Source organism: Salmo salar, chromosome ssa04 (assembly GCF_905237065.1).
Source record: "Salmo salar chromosome ssa04, Ssal_v3.1, whole genome shotgun sequence".
NCBI lineage: Eukaryota > Metazoa > Chordata > Actinopteri > Salmoniformes > Salmonidae > Salmo > Salmo salar.
This window is the reverse complement of record NC_059445.1, coordinates 77,259,196-77,279,844: the sequence shown is the minus strand read 5'-3', so window position 1 is coordinate 77,279,844 and position 20,649 is coordinate 77,259,196. Positions and strand designations below refer to the sequence as shown.

Sequence of the window (20,649 nt, the reverse complement as noted above, 5' to 3'; positions counted from 1 at the left end):
GTTTAATATGACATGTAGCCTATTCAGAGTGTTTATATGTTGTTTAATATGACATGTAGCCTATTCAGAGTGTTTATATGCTGTTTAATATGACATGTAGCCTATTCAGAGTGTTTATATGTTGTTTAATATGACATGTAGCCTATTCAGAGTGTTTATATGCTGTTTAATATGACATGTAGCCTATTCAGAGTGTTTATATGCTGTTTAATATGACATGTAGCCTATTCAGAGTGTTTATATGCTGTTTAATATGACATGTAGCCTATTCAGAGTGTTTATATGCTGTTTAATATGACATGTAGCCTATTCAGAGTGTTTATATGCTGTTTAATACGACATGTAGTCTATTCAGAGTGTTTATATGTTGTTTAATACGACATGTAGCCTATTCAGAGTGTTTATATGCTGTTTAATATGACATGTAGCCTATTCAGAGTGTGTATATGTTGTTTAATACGACATGTAGCCTATTCAGAGTGTTTATATGCTGTTTAATATGACATGTAGCCTATTCAGAGTGTTTATATGCAGTTTAATATGACATGTAGCCTATTCAGAGTGTTTATATGTTGTTTAATATGACATGTAGCCTATTCAGAGTGTTTATATGCTGTTTAATATGACATGTAGCCTATTCAGAGTGTTTATATGCTGTTTAATATGACATGTAGCCTATTCGGAGTGTTTATATGCTGTTTAATATGACATGTAGCCTATTCAGAGTGTTTATATGCTGTTTAATATGACATGTAGCATATTCAAAGTGTTTATATGTTGTTTAATACGACATGTAGCCTATTCAGAGTGTTTATATGCTGTTTAATATGACATGTAGCCTATTCAGAGTGTGTATATGTTGTTTAATATGACATGTAGCCTATTCAGAGTGTTTATATGCTGTTTAATATGACATGTAGCCTATTCAGAGTGTTTATATGTTGTTTAATATGACATGTAGCCTATTCAGAGTGTTTATGTGCTGTTTAATATGACATTTAGCCTATTCAGAGTGTGTATATGCTGTTTAATATGACATGTAGTCTATTCAGAGTGTTTATATGTTGTTTAATATGACATGTAGCCTATTCAGAGTGTTTATATGCTGTTTAATACGACATGTAGCCTATTCAGAGTGTGTATATGCTGTTTAATATGACATGTAGTCTATTCAGAGTGTTTATATGTTGTTTAATATGACATGTAGCCTATTCAGAGTGTTTATATGCTGTTTAATACGACATGTAGCCTATTCAGAGTGTTTATATGCTGTTTAATATGACATGTAGTCTATTCAGAGTGTTTATATGCTGTTTAATATGACATGTAGTCTATTCAGAGTGTTTATATGTTGTTTAATATGACATGTAGCCTATTCAGAGTGTTTATATGCTGTTTAATATGACATGTAGCCTATTCAGAGTGTTTATATGTTGTTTAATATGACATGTAGCCTATTCAGAGTGTTTATATGTTGTTTAATATGACATGTAGCCTATTCAGAGTGTTTATATGCTGTTTAATATGACATGTTGCCTATTCAGAGTGTTTATATGTTTAATATGACATGTAGCCTATTCAGAGTGTTTATATGTTGTTTAATATGACATGTAGCCTATTCAGAGTGTTTATATGCTGTTTAATATAACATGTAGCCTATTCAGAGTGTTTATATGCTGTTTAATATGACATGTAGCCTATTCAGAGTGTTTATATGTTTAATATGACATGTAGCCTATTTGAAATGATGAGCGCTTCTTACATTCACCTTTTCATGTTTATTAAAAACCTTTTTATTCAAATCAGAAGGTACGGTGGGATTCGAGATGGTCGGTAATCTGTTTGTTAACTTTCCTATCGAAGACCTTAGAGAGGCAGGGTAGGATAGATATAGGTCTGTAGACGTTTGGGAATAGAGTGTCTCCCCCTTTTGAAGAGGGGGATGACCGCGGCAGCTATCCAATCTTTGGGAATCTCAGACGATACGAAAGAGAGGTTGAACAGGCTAGTAATAGGGGTTGCAACAATTTCGGCAGAAAGATGGGGTGCAGATTGTCTAGATGGGGTCCAGATTTTGCAGCTCTTTCAGAACATCAGCTATCTGGATTTGGGTGAAGGAGAAATGAGGGAGGCTTGGGCGAGTTGCTGTGAGGGTTGCAGGGCTGTTGACCGGGGTAGGGGTAGCCAGGTGGAAAGCATGGCCAGCCGTGGAAAAATGCTTAATGAAATTCTCAATTATAGTGGATTTATCAGTGGTGACATTGTTTCCTAGCCTCAGTGCAGTGGGCAGCTGGGAGGAGGTGCTCTTATTCTCCATAGACTTTACAGTCCATGTGTGTGTCATAATGCGTGTGTCACTTATGGGATTAATATTTTTATATGACATGAATAAAGACAGGTTATTGACACTTTTCTACTATTACGTGGAGGACTTTTATTTTTAAAATGTTCGGAATTCGTGACCCGGAAGTGCTGTTTTAGTGTTGCTGATGAGACGCTGATATTATTCTCTTGACACGTAGCTAAGTTGGCGGAGTCCAGAGTTGAATTGTTCAACGTTGCAGGTAAAACAGTTAGTATTGCTTTATAAAGGCCATTGGACATAAACACATATATATTGCTTGATTAAGTATTTTATCGAGGCCCACATTAATATAGTATGTTCAGTTGTGCTATAAACTAGCTAACGTGCCAGCCACTCTGACATTCTGCTCTAAGTCTAAGCTAGGCAGAAGCCAGCTGGTTAACTTGAAATACATTTGCATAGTTAGCTGATAATTAGGTAGCTACCACCGTTTTAGTCTACTAACGAGTTAGCTAGATATCGTTTTAATTTAGCTAACATTGCGCTGCATTATTATTGGCTAACGTTAACTGTGACCTAGCTAACGTCGTTAGCAAACTACCTAGCACCTTTGTGGTGGTTGGTTAGCTGGTCACTACTTTGGCTAGCAAAATGAGTTAGTTAACTAATGTTACCCAACGATAACTTTACCGTTAGGTACCGAGCCAGGTGCCGAATTGCGTAGTTGAAAAACGAACGTTAGCTAGCTATATTTTCATTGAAATCCTGAATTAGCTAATTCTGCCTGGGTACTTTTACACAGGCAGCCCAATTCTGATCTTGTTTTCACTAATTGGCGTTTTGCTCAATCAGTTCAGCTCTGAAAAAGATCTGATGTGATTTGTCAAAAGACCTATTGATGTAAAAAAATAAGAATGGTAACTAACGTAAATACAGTATTTGCCAATCTAGCAGCAGTAAAGTAGAGTGCAACCACAAACTAAGGCGTTAGTTGCCTGGAAACCAGACATTGAATTATGTTGAATTCTATGTCGGGGAGAAATGATCGTTTGAATCAAGAAAGCTACCTCTCATGACGTCTACAAGTCAGAATGTTGAATAAAATTATATTTTCACGTACTTTACTGGTTGTCCGTGCGGATGGTCCTTTTGTCCGTAGGAATGTGAATCAATATATCACAGGAAAGTGTAGTTACATAAACTTTTCAAAGCCTGGTAGTGTGTTCAGATTTCTACACCTGAAACATGCGGGCAGAACAAAGTAAACTCGTGCACCAACTAAGCAAGTATGCACGCATCTCACGCATGTATTTTAATCTTGTGCCAAGCTTCATGTGATAGAAACGTAAATGCACTACCAGCGCTTTAAAAAGTTCCTTTAATTATACTTTCCTGTGAATGTTGTCTCACATTCCTACCCCCAAAAGGACCAACCGCACGGACAACCGGTAAAGTTTGTTAAAATATACTTTTATTCAACATTGTGGCTTGTAGAGGATGTGAGAGTGAACGTTCCTGATTCAAACATTAATTTCTGCCCGACTTAACTTTGGGTTTCCAGGCGAAGGTATTGGTTATCAGTATCTTCGCTGCACCTACATTATTAGCTGTTAGCTATCCAGCCAGATAACTATGTAGCAGCTAGCTAGCTATTATCTCAAATGAAAACGGAATGCTTGCAGAGTTTGGTATGATTGCCTAACATCAGTGTCACTGTTCAGATGGATTAACGTCTTGAAAGTTAGCGAATGGCGTCCCCCATGATGATGCGTTTCTAGCTAATGTTTGCCATCTCACTAGGCTAATCTGATTTAGCTAGCTACTTGAAAGGATGAAGGACAGGAATAAGTACAAGACGCACAATAACTTCCCAGATACCTATGCGTCAAGAAGCTGTGCTATGCCATCTATTGAATACTGTTGACAATTTTCTCCTCCAGCTTTACTATTCTTATATGAACCATTTGTTTTTTGCAGACGGTCAGAAATGTCAGGGTTTGACAACCTCAACACAGATTTCTACCAGTCCAGCTACAGTGTAGATGACCAAGGGCAACCTGCTGGATATGGCTACAGTAACACAGAAGATCCCTACAAACAGTAAGTTTTGTCAACCTGTTAACAGTGCATTAATCATTAAGTGCTTTGAGAGGCAAGTTAAGGACCGTATCACTTCCACCTTTTAACATTTTTATTTTACCTTTATTTAACTAGGAAGGGCAGTTAAGAACAAATTCTTATTTTCAATGACGACCTAGGAACAGTGGGTTAACTGCCTTGTTCAGGGGCAGAACAACAGATTTAACCGACATCCTAGACCCACTACAATTTGCATACCATCCCAACAGATCCACGGATGACGCAATCACCATTGCACTTCACACTTCCCTATCCCACCTGCAAAAGAGAAGTACCTTTGTAAGAATGCTGTTCGACTTCAGCTCAGCCTTCAACACCATAGTGCCCTCCAAGCTCATCACTAAGCTCAGGGACCTGGGTCTGAACCCCTCCCTGTGCAACTTGCAGACCTGCCAACATGCCCGCAGTTGGCGTACCAACTACGCAATTCTGTTAATGTACGAGATCTGAGTTAAAAGTACACAGAAATGAATAGGGCCTGATTATTTATACAAATATTTATTTATATAAATAAATATTTATTTACATTTGAATGAAAAATAAATCTAATCATTTGTTTTTATGTTTTCAAAATGATTTTGCTTTTAGTGTTGATTTAGGAACTGTCTAAAAAGCCAGTACTTGTGAGCTGGCCCTGTTTGAGAGGTGGCATGCGTATAGAGACTAAACTTGGGGGCATGTGCTAAGAAAAACGTTATAGATAATTATCTCCATTCTACACTGAACATGTAATGGTATAAACATACAATCTGTGCTAATTCCACAAAACATATATTTTACATGTTCTGTACTTATCAGTATGAATATTTTATTTGTTTTGTAAATACCTTTCAAAGGACTGAACTGAACCAGGTGTGATCCATAATGTTTAAGCACATGAATATCCAATTTCCAGCTCGCATCCGGTACTCTAAAAAGTTGGACAAGGTTGTCAGGCCTGGACTTCCTGATGGGTCGACCTCAAGTGGTGAAGGTAGGCAACAACACCTCTGCCACGCTGATCCTCAACAGGGGGCCCACAGGTGTGCGTGCTCAGCCCCTACTGTTCACCCATAAGTGTGTGGCCACACATGTCTTCAATATAATCAAGTTTGCTGATGACCACACAGTGGTAGGCCTGTTTACTAAAGCTGAAGAACATGCGCACATCAAGGTGCTGGAGTTGTAGGCAAACTCATGGACAACAGAAAGGAAAACGCTGCACACTGCTGCTCACGCTCCCAGGTTATGTTTATTTCTAACAACGTTTTGACACTTGGGTCTTCTTCAGGCATCCATATCCCAGGTGGGGGTGGAAGGTCATGTATGTATGTATGTATGTATGTGTGTATGTGTGGTCAGTGACATCACTTCCTGAAACGAGGTATTACCAACCACAATGAGACAACCTACAGTGAGGAGGAGAGCACTCTGACAGAAGTGGTACAAGAAAAATAACCTCTCCCTCAACTTGAACAAAACAAAGGAGCTAATCGTGGAGAGGGTCAAAAGCTTCAACTTCCTCTGCGTGCATCAAAGCTGGGACCGAGAGACTGATAAACAGCTTCTATCGCCAGGCCATCAGACTGTTAAACAGTCACCACTAGCCGGCCCCCGCCCAGTACCCTGACCTGAACCGTAGTCACTGTTACTAGCCTGCTACCACCCGGTACTCTAACCTGCACCTTGGAGACTGCTACCCTATGTACATAGTCATTGAACACTGGTCACTTTAATAATGTTTACATACGGTTTTACCCACTTTGTGTATATACTGTGTGGGGGAGAGAGAGAAAGCCGTTCAGGAGTCCTATGGCTTGGGGGTAGAAGCGGTTTAGAAGCCACCTGGACCCAGACTTGGCGCTCCGGCACCGCTTGCCGTGCGGCAGCAGAGAGAATAGTCTGTGACTAGGGCGGCCGGAGTTTGTGTGTATATTCATACATGCATGCATACATACATGCATACACACTGTCTTTGGAAAGTATTCAGACCCCTTGACTTTCTCCAAATTTTTTTACGTTAGAGCCTTATTCTAAAATTGATTAAATCATTTTTTCCTCTCAATCTACACACAATACCCCATAATGACAAAGCAAAAACATGTTTTCAGAATATTTTGCTAATTTACAATAACCGTTAAAAGTTTGGACACCTATTCATTCAAGGGTCATTCTTTATTTTTACTCTCTCCCACGTTGTAGAATAATAGTGAAGACATCAAACTATGAAATAACACACATGGAATCATGTAGTAACCCAAAAAGTGTTAAACAAATTCTTCAAAGTACCCACACTTTGCCTTGATGACAACTTTGCACACGCTTGGAATTTTCTCAACCAGCTTCCTGAGGTAGTCACCTGGAATGCATTTCAATTAACAGGTGTGCCTTAAGTTAATTTGTGGATTTTCTTTTCTTAATGCACTTGAGCCAATCAGTTGTGTTGTGACATTGTAGGGGTCCCCAAGATAGCCCTATTTGGTAAAAGACCAAGTCCATATTATTGCAAGAACACCTCAAATAAGCAAAGAGAAACAACAGTCCATCGTTACTTTAAGACATGATCAGTCAATGCGGAAAATTAAGGGCTTTGAAAGTTTCTTCAAGTGCAGTTGCAAAAACCATCAAGCGCTATGATGAAACTGGCTCTCATGAGGACCGCCACAGGAAAGGAAGACCCAGAGTTACCTCTGCTGCAGAGGATACGTTCATTAGAGTTACCAGCCTCAAATTGTAGCCCAAATAAATGCTTCAAAGAGTTCAAGTAACAGACACATCTCAACATCAACTGTTCAGAGGAGAATGCGTGAATCAGGCCTTCATGGTCGAATTGCTGCAAAGAAACCTCTATTAAAGGACACCAATAAGAAAGGCCTTGCTTTGGCCAAGAAACACGAGAAATGGACATTAGACCAGTGGAAATCTGTCCTTTGGTCTGTTGAGTCCAAAAGTGCTATTTTTGGTTCCAACCGCTGTGTCTTTGTGAGACGCAGAGCAGGTGAACCAGATGATCAACGTATGTGTGGTTCCCACCGTGAAGCATGGAGGAGATGGTGTGGGGGTGCTCTGCTGGTGACAGTCAGTGATGTATTTAGAATTCAAGGCAGACTTAACCAGCATGGCTACCACAGTATTCTGCAGCGATATCCCATCTGGTTTGCACTTAGTCCCACTGTCATTGGTTGTTCAATAGGACAATGACCCAGGCTGTGTAAGGGCAATTTGACCAAGAAGGAGAGTGATGGAATGCTGCATCAGATGACCTGGCCTCCGCAATCGCCCGACCTCAACCCAACTGAGATGGTTTGGGATGAGTTGGACCTCAGAGTGAAGGAAAAACAGCCAACAAGTGCTCAGCATATGTGGGAACTCTGTTGGAAAAGCATTCCACATGAAGCTGGTTGAGAGAATGCAATGTGTGCAAAGCTGTCATCAAGGCAAAGGGTGGCTTCTTTGAGGAATCTCAAATATAAAATAGATTTTGATTTGTTTAACACTTTCTTTTGGTTACTACATGATTCCGTACGTGTTATTTCATAGTTTGTCTTTATAATACTACAATGTAGAAAATAGTAAAAATAAAGAAAAACCCTTGAACAAGTAGTTGTCCAAACGTTTGACTGGTACTGTATATCTATATACACACACAGTGGCCATGTTATTAGGTACACTACCCTGTTCAAGAAAATGGTTTGCTCCTACAGACCGTGAGTCACGTGGCAGTGGCTTGCTATATAAAGCAGACATCGAGGCATTCAGTTACTGTTTGATTGAATGTTAGAATGGGCAAAAGCAACTTTGAGTGTGGTATGATTGTCAGTGCCAGGTGTGCCAGTTTCAGTATCTCAGAAACGTCCGGCCTCCTGGGCTTTTCACGTATGACGGTGTCTAGGGTTTACTGAAAATGATGGTGCAAAAAAAATAAATAATTGTTACTCCTTTGGGCGAAAACAGCTCGTTGATGAGAGGTCGAAGGAGAATGGCAAGAATCATGCAAACTAACAGGCAGGCCACAAACGGGTAAATAACAGCGCAGTACAACGGTGTGCAGAACGGCATCTCGGACCGCACAACTTGTCACCACACCGGTTTTCTTTCCTATCAGCTAGAAACAAGAAGCCGCTCCAGTGAGCACATGATCACCAACACTGGACAATTGAATGGAAAAACAACGCCTGGTTCGACGAATCCCGTCATGCTGATGGCTGTCAGGATTTGGCGTAAGAGGCATGAGTCCATGGCCCCATCTTGCCTGGTGTCAGCGGTACAGGCTGGTGGCGGTGGGGTGATGGTTTGGGAAATGTTTTCCTGGCACATGTTAGGTCTCTTGATACCAATTGAGCAATGTTTCCATGCCCCGAAGAAATCGGGCTGTTCTGGAAGCAAAGGGGCTTATTTTATTTGACTTTATGTGCGTTTTGTATTGCTAGGTATTATTACTACATTGTTGGCGCTACAAACGCTAGAGTATTGCTGCACCTGAGAACATCTGCAAATCTGTGTATGCAACCAATAAACGTTGATTTGATCAGTCACTTCTCTAACTCACTGTGATCTGAGAATAGCTACACATTAGAAAAGCTTGTCAATCATTTGAGAAATAATGCCGTTTTTCCTCCAATTTCTCGCAAGGGCCAGTTTTGTTAGTTCTGTTCCCATGTTGCTTACTAGCTTGAGACGTGACATGTTTGTGTTTAATAAAGCCATGGAGGGGTTCTGAGAGGTGTTCCTATGTGTCACCCCAGGGGTCAATATGGTCAGTATGACTACTCCCAGCCAATGGGATACGCAGCCCCAGGGATGATGCAACCTCAGCAGCCCTACACCGGCCAGATCTACCAGCCCACACCGGCCTTCACACCTTCCCCCACACAGTCCATGTACGGCAGCAGCTTTGACGACGAGCCCCCGCTGCTGGAGGGTAAGGATAACCCGGTGGTGAGACTCCACAGGGGAAAGGGGTGGTAAAGAATGCTTTATCCCAAATCAAGCCCTTTCATCCACCTCCCTAGGCACCTTTGTTTATCTGAGAGGATTGGCTAGTTTTAAGCAATATGGCACAAATTCCACTTGATCTATCAGAAGCCAGGTGGAGCTTTTCGATTGGCTCCTATACTCTCACACCTATGCCAGAGCATGGGGGCCAGAGCATGGGGGCCAGAGCATGGGGGCTTCATACTTGGGATTGATTGGGGGAATGAAAGACACTGGAATTTCCTCAAGGTGAAAGAGTGGACAGAGGTCGGGGTAGACCGATTATGATTTTTCAACTCTGATTCCGATTATTGGAGTTTAAAGAAGCCAATACCGATTTTAATCAAATGATATTTGATTTATTTATATATTTGTAATAATGACAATTGCAACAATACTGAATGAACACTTTTATTTTAACTTAATAAATAAATAAAACCTATTTAGTCTCAAATAAATAATGAAACATGTTCAATTTGGTTTAAATAATGCAAAAACAATGTTGGGAGAAGAAAGTAAGTGCAATATGTGCCATGTAAAAAAGCAAACATTTAAGTTCCTTGCTCAGAACATGAGAACATCTGGAAGCTGGTGGTTCAATATTCCCAGTTAAGAAGTTTTAGGTTGTAGTTATTATAGGAATTATGACTCGTCGACTATTTCTCTCTATACCATTAGTATTTCATATACCTTTGATGTTCTTATAGGCACTATAGTATTGCCAGCCTAATCTCAGGAATTGATAGGCTTGAAGTCATAAACAGCGCTGTGCTTCAAGCAATGCTAAGAGCTGCTGGCAAACGCAGGAAAGTTTGGATGAATGCTTACGAGCCTGCTGCTGCCTACCACCGCTCAGTCAGACTGCTCTATCAAATCATAGACTTAATTATAATAAACACACAGAAATACGAGCCTTTGGTCATTAGTATGGTCAAATCCGGAAACTATAATTTCGAAAACAAAATGTTTATTCTTTCAGTGAAATACGGTCTAAATATTATTAAGTCTAAATATTTATGTTACATTGCACAACCTTCAATGTTATGTCATAATTATGTACAATTCTGGCAAATTAGTTCACAGTTCGCAACGAGCCAGGGAAATTGTTGCATATACCCTGACTCTGCTTGCACTGAACGCAAGAGAAGTGACACAATTTCCCTAGTTAATATTGCCTGCTAACATGAATTTCTTAACTAAACATGCAGGTTTAAAAATATATTATTCTGTGTATTGATTTTAAACAAGGCATTCATGTTCATGGTTAGGTACATTTGTGCAAAGATTGTGCTTTTTTTCGGCAATGCGATTTTGTTAAATCGTCACCCGTTTGGTGAAGTGGAAGTAGGCTGTGATTCGATGATAAATGAACAGGCACCGCATTGATTATTTGCAACGCAAGACAAGCTAGTTAAACTAGTAATATCATCAACCATGTGTAGTTAACTAGTGATTATGTTAACTTATTAAAAAACAACCAATCTTAAGTTCAATGCTAGCAAGCAACTTACCTTGTGGATGCAAGGAGCCAATGTCCTTTTGACGCTGCACTCGCGTAACAGGTGGTCAGCCTGCCACGCAGTTTCCTCGTGGATTGCAATGTAATCGGCTATAATTTGCGTCCAAAAAGGCAGATTACCGATGGTTATGAACTTGAAATCGGCCCCTAATGAATCGGCCATTCCGATTTAATCGGTCAACCTCTAGTCAGGGGAGCGCTATGATGGGTTTCAGATGTCTTCAAATCAAATGTTATGTCACATGCTTTGTAAACAACCGGTCACTAACGGTGAAATGCTTACTTACTGGCCCTTCCCAACAACGCAGAGAAAAATATACAAATATGTAGGAATAAATACACAGAGTAATGATAACCTGGCTATATACACGGGTACCGAGTCGATGTGAAGGGGTTTGAGGTAGATGGTACATATAGTTAGGGGTAAGTTGACTAGGCAACAGGATAGATAATGAACAGTAGCAGCAGCGTATGTGATGAGTTTGTGCAAAAAGGGTCAATGCTTGTAGTCTGGGTAGCTATTTGGTTAACTATTTAGCCGTCTCATGACTTAGGGATAGAAGCTGTTCAGGGTCCTGTTGGTTCCAGACATGGCGCATCGATACTGCTTGCTGTGCAGTAGCAGAGAGAACAGTACATGACTTGGGTGACAGGAGTCTTGGAATATTTTTAGGGCTTTCCTCTGACACCGCTGTATCCATGTTGCATTCCCCCTGAGACGGGAAAGTCTAAGTCAGTTGCCCAGTTATCCAGCTGTGTGCACTAAATGGGGCTGCAGTCAGGGAGGAGTCACCAGGGCCGCCCTGCTAGGGAGGAGTCACCAGGGCCGCCCTGCTAGGGAGGAGTCACCAGGGCCACCCTGCTAGGGAGGATCTTATTTTGGAGGTAGGCGTACATCTTCCACTCCACTCATCTGATACAGTGGTGTCATAGTGAGACACGTGTTCTCGTCATAAATATTTTTTCTTGGCTTGTAATTTCCCTTCAATTTAAAAAGTGTATTTCATTCTAGGAGGTATATAGATTTTTTTTTTTCAGACTATTGTATGAATGAGTTGTCCCTTTCACCCAACCCTTTGTCTTATATCTGACATTGTTTTAATGTCCTTTCATGGGTATGCCTCATAGAATTGGGCATAAACTTTGACCACATCTGGCAGAAGACCCTGACAGTGCTCCACCCCATGAAGGCAGCAGACGGTAACATTATGAACGAGACGGACCTGGCTGGACCCATGGTGTTCTGTCTGGCCTTCGGAGCCACCTTACTTCTAGTAAGAACTATTCTATTGATGCAGTACAGCACTTGAACACTTAACATGGTATCAATATGTATTTGAAATTTTACCTTGTGCTATAACATTGTTTGTCCTGGGAAGAGATGACTATGTAAAAGCGGATGGCTGATGAGTTGTCTATATGTTCCTGTCTAACTGCTACAGACAGGAAAGATCCAGTTTGGCTATGTGTACGGCATCAGTGCCATCGGCTGCCTGGGGATGTACTGCCTCCTCAACTTAATGAGCATGACCGGCGTGTCGTTTGGCTGTGTCGCCAGCGTACTGGGCTACTGCCTGCTACCCATGATCCTCCTTGCCAGCTTCGGAGTCATCTTGTCTTTACAGTAAGTACAAACATGGGCCTGAGAAGAACTTAGCTCAATATGGTAAGGTCCTGTGTCACTACAATAGAGCATACCTGTGTATTGTAAGTGTCAGGTGGTGCACAAAATTTTATAATCAGCCTTTGACTTTTGATGCCCTATTTGTTTATGGAGTATTAAAGTGCAATTATCTTAAATCAAACCAGTGTTTTCCCTATGATATTTTCTTTCTGCAGCGGTAGCATTGGTAGTGGGTGGGGTGGTCCGGGTGCATGCCAACATTTTACTAACTGATCTAACCTTTTTTTACATTTCATTTTAACCTTTTTCAGAGGCATGTTTGGAATAATCATCGCAGCCACGATAATTGGCTGGTGCAGTTTCTCTGCTTCCAAGATCTTCATCTCGGCCCTGGCGATGGATGGACAGCAGCTTCTAGTGGCGTACCCCTGTGCCCTCCTCTACGGGGTCTTCGCCCTTATCTCTGTCTTCTAAATGGTGTGTCTGTCTACACCAGGGTTCCCCGAACTCGGTCCTGGGGCTCTAGTGCACAGTTCCTATTTTTGCCCTAGTACTACATAGATGTTTTGAATAACCAACTCTTCAAGCTTTGATTATTTGAGTCAGTTGTGTAGTGCTAAGTCCAAAACAAAAATGTGTACCCAGCTGGGGGGGGACCAGGACAGAGTTGGGGAAATCCTGGTCTAGAACAGTGTTTTCCAACTCCTCTTCTCCTGTACCTTCAACAGTATACATTCTTCCTGTAGCCCTGGACAAGCACACCTGATTCAACTTGTCAACTAATCAAGCCCACATTGAGTTGAATCAGGTCAGTTTGTCTGGGGCTACAACAAATAAATGTATGGTATTGGAGGACTGGCGTTGGGAAACACTGGTCTGTGCTGCACCCCCATCGCAGTGGTGTGGCCAGCTACCCTGTCTGTTGCATTCCATTTTTACACCCGCCTACAGGGGTCCGCGCAAAAGTATAAATTCCAAACCCCTTTTATTCAGGACTAAGGACCCATCCACCGACCACCACAGAATCTTCTATTTCATGTAAAACTTCTTTATTCTGTATGTTTGTTTCTTAGATTTATTTGAGCCTTGAGGCCTTCAGAAAATGGTTTGCACAAGTATTTACAATTGTATTCAACTGAAGCAGGAGAGTTGAAATAGAGCAGTTAGTTAATTCTGTCTTCTATATCAACGGCCCTCTCATGCATACATGCACATCTGGGTACTCTGAGGTCAACTTGCAACTCAGAAGAGACATGTCTTACAAAGCTGAAATCGTTTTAAATTGCTGAAACACCAAAGCTCTGTGCCCTTCCCCGCTATATTTCCCAGCCCTCTCAGGTTGGCCCCAGCACATGGCCTAACAGAGAGCCTCCTTAGCTAACTGCATGTGGTCATGGGTGTGTTAGTTATGCAGCTTGTGTGATTGTAAACTTTGGTCAGTTAGTGCCTGCGTAATAACATCTGCACACATGCAGACTCACAGAATTTATGTCAACAACAAAAAAAGAATAGAGATGTTGGTTTTTCATTTTCTCTATTGACCAGTGGGAATCAGCTAATGTGCGCCTCATCACCTAGTTTTTGTTCATATTTACCGGCACGTTTATTTTTATTGTAAAATGATAGTTTGTTGATCACATTAAAGCTGAAATATTTAACTTTTGGGCGACCCGACCAAATTCACATAGAAATGTGAGTTATAGCTCTGTCATTCTCATTTAAAAGCAAGTCTAACAAGCGGTAGATGTGTTCTTTGTACTCTATTTCTATGATTTCCTTAAGTTTAATTTTTGCATATTTTACTTTCGATTTTGTACACCAGCTGAAAATATAATAGTTTTGGTTATGATTATCTACACTATACTTGCTTGTATAACTGAAATTAGGAGAACTATTAGTAACCAGGAAATGGCGGCATGATTTCTGCGTAGTGCATCTTTAACTGCACTGTGTAATGGTATTGTACTACAGGTTGTCAAACCACACACAAAGTAGCTCACAGATCCTGAGTTTTGTCTCCTACACCTTAACTTAAATCATCCTTTTCATGCAGTTTACATTTGATCAGTTTTCTATTGTTTTCAACCTGTAGGTCAGGGCTCTCCCAACCCTGTTCCTGGAGAGCTACTGTCCTGTAGGTTTTCACTCCAACCCTATTCCTGGAGAGCTACAGTCCTGTAGGTTTTCACTCCAACCCTGTTCCTGGAGAGCTACAGTCCTGTAGGTTTTAACTTCAACCCTAATCTAGCACACCTGATTGTAATAGTTAGCTGGTTGATAAACTGAACCAGGTTAGTTACAACTGGGGGTTGGAGTGACGATCTCCAAGAGGGTAGTTCTCCAGGAACAGGGTTGGAGACCCCCCTGCTGTAGGCTATGCGTTGAGTTTTATTTGGCTTCAGGTTGAAAGTTTCAGTCTTTTGCCATTCACTTTGTTTGGACTGATATTAAAATGTGGCTTTGGAATTTTGGTTTCACACACAGGTGTCATCTGAGAGGCTGTTAATGAGCACAGAGTTTTAAGGTCATTGGTTTTTTTCTTTCTTGCTTTTCCTATAGATTTGTTTTTGTGCTAAACCTGAGCTCCTCAAATGGATGCCTTTATATATTTTTGCCCTGTAATGCGGGAATGAAAATGGAGTGCTTTTCTATTTCAACAAATGTTAAGGGGATACTGCATTTCAAACAACCCAGAGTAAATACAGTAAGTAGCCTTTCACAAGCTAGCTGGAACGGCTCATAGAAGCAGATCTCCTGAGGTAGCTTGACGTACAAGTATACCCCCTGGACAGGATGCTAGTCTATTGTAGGGCCTTACCCAAAATCTATCTCCTTAATGCTGAGTGCCAGGCAGCGACGCATCGTGTCCCATTAGTCTCTTTGTATGATGCGGCCGGGGATCAAACTCCCAACCTTTCAATCTCAGGGCGGACACAAGGCCACTGAGCAATTACAGTGCTGCTCTTATATGGCCACGTATTTATATACTGTATCATTTGTTTTGTACATCAAAGTCAATGTTGTGCTTTTGTCATGTGGAAATTCTTGATGGATGGGCGTCGTGCTTGGGTGGTTTTATCGGCCACTATCTAAATAAAATATCTGTCATGTCATCTATGGTCCGTTTCATAATGTTTACATACACGTGATGTGGCGTCCTGTTCGGAGTCCGTTTTAGTATTTCTCATGCTTTCAGCCTAAAACATGTAAGGTTTGGTATTTCTGAAATTCATCCTGTAATGACTGGGTGTTGGAACCAAAACCACCCTCACGCTGAGTCTACTGTATAACGTCCTCTTTGTTATTAGAAATTCAACCTATTATCATTGAGTTCAGTTTTACATAAGCTACCCAGGAAAAGTTTAGAGTTAGCTGATATAAATATGTAGCCTCAGAAACAATGTTCATGAGATTAGTATTTGCTAATCTTAGGTAATATTAATATATTAGCCATTACTGAGACTCAAGACAGCACCTTCGATGATACAGCAGTAGGGAAACAAGGATATAACATCTACAGAAAAGACAGGAATGTCTATGGGGGAAGTGTTGCGGTATATATTCAGAGCCATATTCCTGTAAAGCTCAGAGGTTCTCATGACAATTGAAGTAAAGTGCTGTGGTTGCAGGTTCACCTGCCTCATCTGAAGCCTCTTCTTTTAGAGTGCTGCTATAGGCCACCAAGTGCTAACTATCAGTATCTGGAGAATATGTGTGGGATGTTAGTTAAGGTCTCTGATACTTTATTTCCTTGGTGACCAGAACATTAACTGGTTATCTAGATGTCCTTTAAAGAGGAAGCTTCTTACTGTGACTAAGGCCTGTAACATGACCCAGGTTATCACTCAACCAAACCGAGTGTATACTGATAGTGTTTGTGACACTTGCATTGATCATATCTTCACTAATGCTGCAGAGGTTTACGCCAAATAAATATCAGTTCGCATTGGCTGTACTGACCATAATATTGTGGTAATAGATTGTATATTACTGTTTTATATAATTATATCCTTTTAGTATGAATAGATTATTTTCATATATCCTTAGAGATTGAAAGTAGTGTTAGGTTCAAGCTATTTGTGTATGAGAAGTCAAATGATTTAGTGGACTAGGAATGTGTACTCCCAATAACTCCAGGCCTCTCCTGACTGATAAGAAGTCCTGTGGTGAGCACAGAGAAATCCTGGGTGATGGAAAAATATTGAAGTACATCTTTGAGGAAGGGAGGGGGTGAGAGCTAAGGGTGTAAATGGACACCACTGTGTTGAATGTACAGTTGAAGTTGGAAGTTTACATAGACTTAGGTTGTAGTTATTAAAACTCGTTTTTCAACCACTCCACAAATTTCTTGTTAAACTATAGCCATCATTGATGCATTTAATCGCCATTTTATTTTTGAAAGATCTTCTAACCCTCCTATCTCTAAGAGTGGGCTAATTGCTGATAAAGAAATGTTTCAGATTGACATGGAAAATGGTTGTCAAGTTTTTGCATTTCAGCAGTTCGCAGAAAAATGTATGCCTTACTTGCTATAGATACCAAGAAATCTACAGGGGATGACCAATTGGAGCCGGGTCTGCCCAAGTGTTCTACCCCCCTCATTGCTGTCTCAGTAACCCATATCTTAAATCTAACATTGTTATCAGGAAATATTTCAAAAGTATGGAAAATAGCTTCTGTGCTGGCACTCCATAAGGGTGGGGATAGTAGTGATCTTGATAATTATTGTACCATCTCCAGGCTTCCATGTCTAGCCAAGATTCTCAAATCTTTGGTACTAACTAAGCAACTTTTTTTTTTATCTTACCATTGTATTTTGAATATATATTAATCTGGGTTTAGGCCAAGGCACAGCACTATCACAGCAACCACATTTAGTTGTTAATGATATTGTCAATGCTTTAGACGCTAAAATGAATTGTGCTGTCTGATTTTACAGTTGTGCAGAAAGCCATTACTGCAGGAAGCCATTAAAACTCGTGCTTAATGCGGGCAATACATTTGTTTTCAAGTTCTCGTAAGAATGTCTGAGATGGATTACATCTTCACACATCGGATGGTTATACAATGAACAAAAATATGAACACAACATGCAACAATTTCAAAGATTTTAATGAGTTACAGTTCATGTAAGGAAATCAGTCAATTGAAATAAATTCATTAGGCCCTAATCTATGGATTTCACATGGTGATCACACCAGATGCTGACTGGTTTTATGATCCACGCCCATACTTTGTTTATAAAGGTATCTGTGACCAACAGATGCATATCTGTATTGGTCACAGATACGCAGCGCAACACATCCTTCGCTTAGAGTTGATCAGGCTGTTGATTGTTGCCTGTGGAATGTTGTCCCACTCTTCAATGCCTGTGCAAAGTTGTTGGATATTGGAACTGGAACACGCTGTTGTAAACGTCGAATCAGAGCATCCCAAACATACTTAATGGGCTTCCAAGAATTGTGTACATATCCTTGCAACATGCGGCCGTGCATTATCATGCTGAAATATGATGTGATGACGGTGGATGAATGGCCTGACAATGGGCCTCAGGATCTTGTAACGGTATCTCTGTGCATTCCGTGAAGAGCACACTTCTCCAGCGTGCCAGTGGCCATCAAAGGTGAGCATTTGCCCACTGAAGTTGGTTACGACGCCGTACTGCAGTCATGTCAAGACCCTGTTGAGGATGACAAGCATGCATCATATTCCAAGATGGCATAGCAGTCAGACGTCCTTTGTCCTCCTCTTGTCGTGTCCCATGTGTATATATATATATATTTACATATTTTCTTTGCATATCTTTTTATATATTTTTTTCTAACAACTCAACCTCAAAACACGCCTCGCCAAAAAAAAAAAAAAAAAGAAGTATTATTTACCTCAAATCTGAAATCCACAACAGAAGCTAGCCAGAGGTTGGCCAGTTCACTGGCTAAAATTGGAGTTCAGCTAGCCACGCTTGGCGGTCATCAGCTATCCCTTAGCTCGAAAAGCTATCGCCAGTTTTGTACAGCGCGACTCAGACCAGAGCATACCGGACCTATTTACTCTCCATATCCCCGGATTTCTACCGCAGGCTCTGGACATTTACACCTGGATCTTGCAGCTAGCTAGCTGCTACCCGAGTGACTATTGGCTAACGTCGGTCCCGGAGCTAACATCAATTATTCCGGAGCTAGCCAGCTGAAGAGTTCCATCAGCCACTCCTGGGCTACAATCACCTGTCCGGACCCGTTGTACTGCCGATGCGGAGCCCCATCGGGCCTTCACGACTGGAATACCGACGTTATCTGCCCGAGGGAGTTATCCAACTGGCCCCTCTGTCGCGACGTAACCTGAACGCCCATCTGCGGCCCGCTAATCGTTAGCTGTCTTATCGGCTGCTATCTGAATAGGTCTATCGGACAATTTTCTTGGGCCACTATAACTATAACTATTTTGCCAATTGGACTGGTCCCCCCTACCACACGGAACCCCACTAATCTACAGACGGAAACGCACGAGGTGGCTAAAAACAGACCTCCCTCCATCTTCTGCCAGCTTGCAACCTATGGCCCGGCTAGCTGTCTGAATCTCACTGGACCCTATTGATCACTCGGCTAAGCATGCCTCTCCTTAATGTCAATATGCCTTATCCATTGCTGTTCTGGTTAGTGTTTATTGGCTTATTTCACTGTAGAGCCTCTAGCCCTGCTCATTATACCTTATCCAACCTTTCAGTTCCACCACCCACACATGCTATGACATCTTCTGATTTAAATGATGTTTCTAGAGACAATATCTCTCTCATCATCACTCAATGCCTAGGTTTACCTCCACTGTATTCACATCCTACCATACCTCTGTCTGTACATTATACCTTGAAGCTATTTTATCGCCCCCAGAAACCTTCTCCTTTTACTCTCTATTCCGGATGTCATAGACGGCCAATTCTCATAGCTTTTAGCCGTACCCTTATCCTACTCCTCCTCTGTTCCTCTGGTGATGTAGAGACGAATCCAGGCCCTGCAGTGCATAGCTCCACTCCTATTCCCTATGCGCTCTCTTTTGATGACTTCTGTAACCGTAATAGCCTTGGTTTCATGCATGTTAACATTAGAAGCCTCCTCCCTAAGTTTGTTTTATTCACTGCTTTAGCACACTCTGCCAACCCGGATGTCCTAGCCATGTCTGAATCCTGGCTTAGGAAGACCACCAAAAACTCTGAAATCTCCATCCCTAACTACAACATTTTCAGACAAGATTGCAACACCGCCCCCGTTCTATCTACTGCAGAGATAGCCTGCAGAGTTCTGTCCTACTATCCAGGTCTGTACCCAAACTATTTGAACTTCTACTTTTAAAAATCCATCTCTCTAAAAACAAGTATCTCACCATTGCCGCCTGCTATAGACCACCCTCTGCCCCCAGCTGTGCTCTGGACACCATATGTGATCTGATTGCCCCCATCTATCTTCAGAGCTCGTGCTGCTAGGTGACCTAAACTGGGACATGCAGCCATCCTACAATCTAAGCTTGATGCCCTCAATCTCACACAAATTATCAATGAACCTACCAGGTACCACCCCAAAGCCGTAAACACGGGCACCCTCATAGATATCATCCTAACCAACTTGCCCTCTAAATACACCTCTGCTGTTTTCAACCAAGATCTCAGCGATCACTGCCTCATTGTCTGCATCCGTAATGGGTCAGCGGTCAAACGACATCCACTCATCACTGTCAAACGCTCCCTGAAACATTTCAGTGAGCAAGCCTTTCTAATCAACCTGGCCCGGGTATCCTGGAAGGATATTGACCTCATCCGGTCAGTAGAGGATGCCTGGTTAATTTTTAAATGCCTTCCTCACCATCTTAAATAAGCATGCCCCATTCAAGAAATGTAGAACCAGGAACAGATATAGCCCTTGGTTCTCTCCAGACCTGACTGCCCTTAACCAACACAAAAACATCCTGTGGCGTTCTGCATTAGCATCGAACAGCCCCCGTGATATGCAACTTTTCAGGGAAGTTAGAAACCAATATACACAGGCAGTTAGAAAAGCCAAGGCTAGCTTTTTCAAGCAGAAATTTGCCTCCTGCAACATAAACTCCAAAAAGTTCTGG

General features: G+C 41.4%; 1 protein-coding gene across 1 annotated transcript; it reads left to right on the top strand.

Moving 5' to 3' along the window:
- The first annotated feature begins 2,320 nt into the window (after positions 1–2,320).
- Positions 2,321–15,653, top strand: LOC106603860 (protein YIPF5). Its single transcript, XM_014198061.2, has 6 exons — positions 2,321–2,564; positions 4,283–4,405; positions 9,169–9,344; positions 12,045–12,190; positions 12,359–12,540; positions 12,852–15,653. Exons 2-6 carry the CDS (start codon positions 4,293–4,295, stop codon positions 13,012–13,014), a joined length of 780 nt encoding a protein of 259 aa, XP_014053536.1. The 5' UTR covers positions 2,321–2,564; positions 4,283–4,292; the 3' UTR covers positions 13,015–15,653.
- Positions 15,654–20,649: the final 4,996 nt, after the last annotated feature.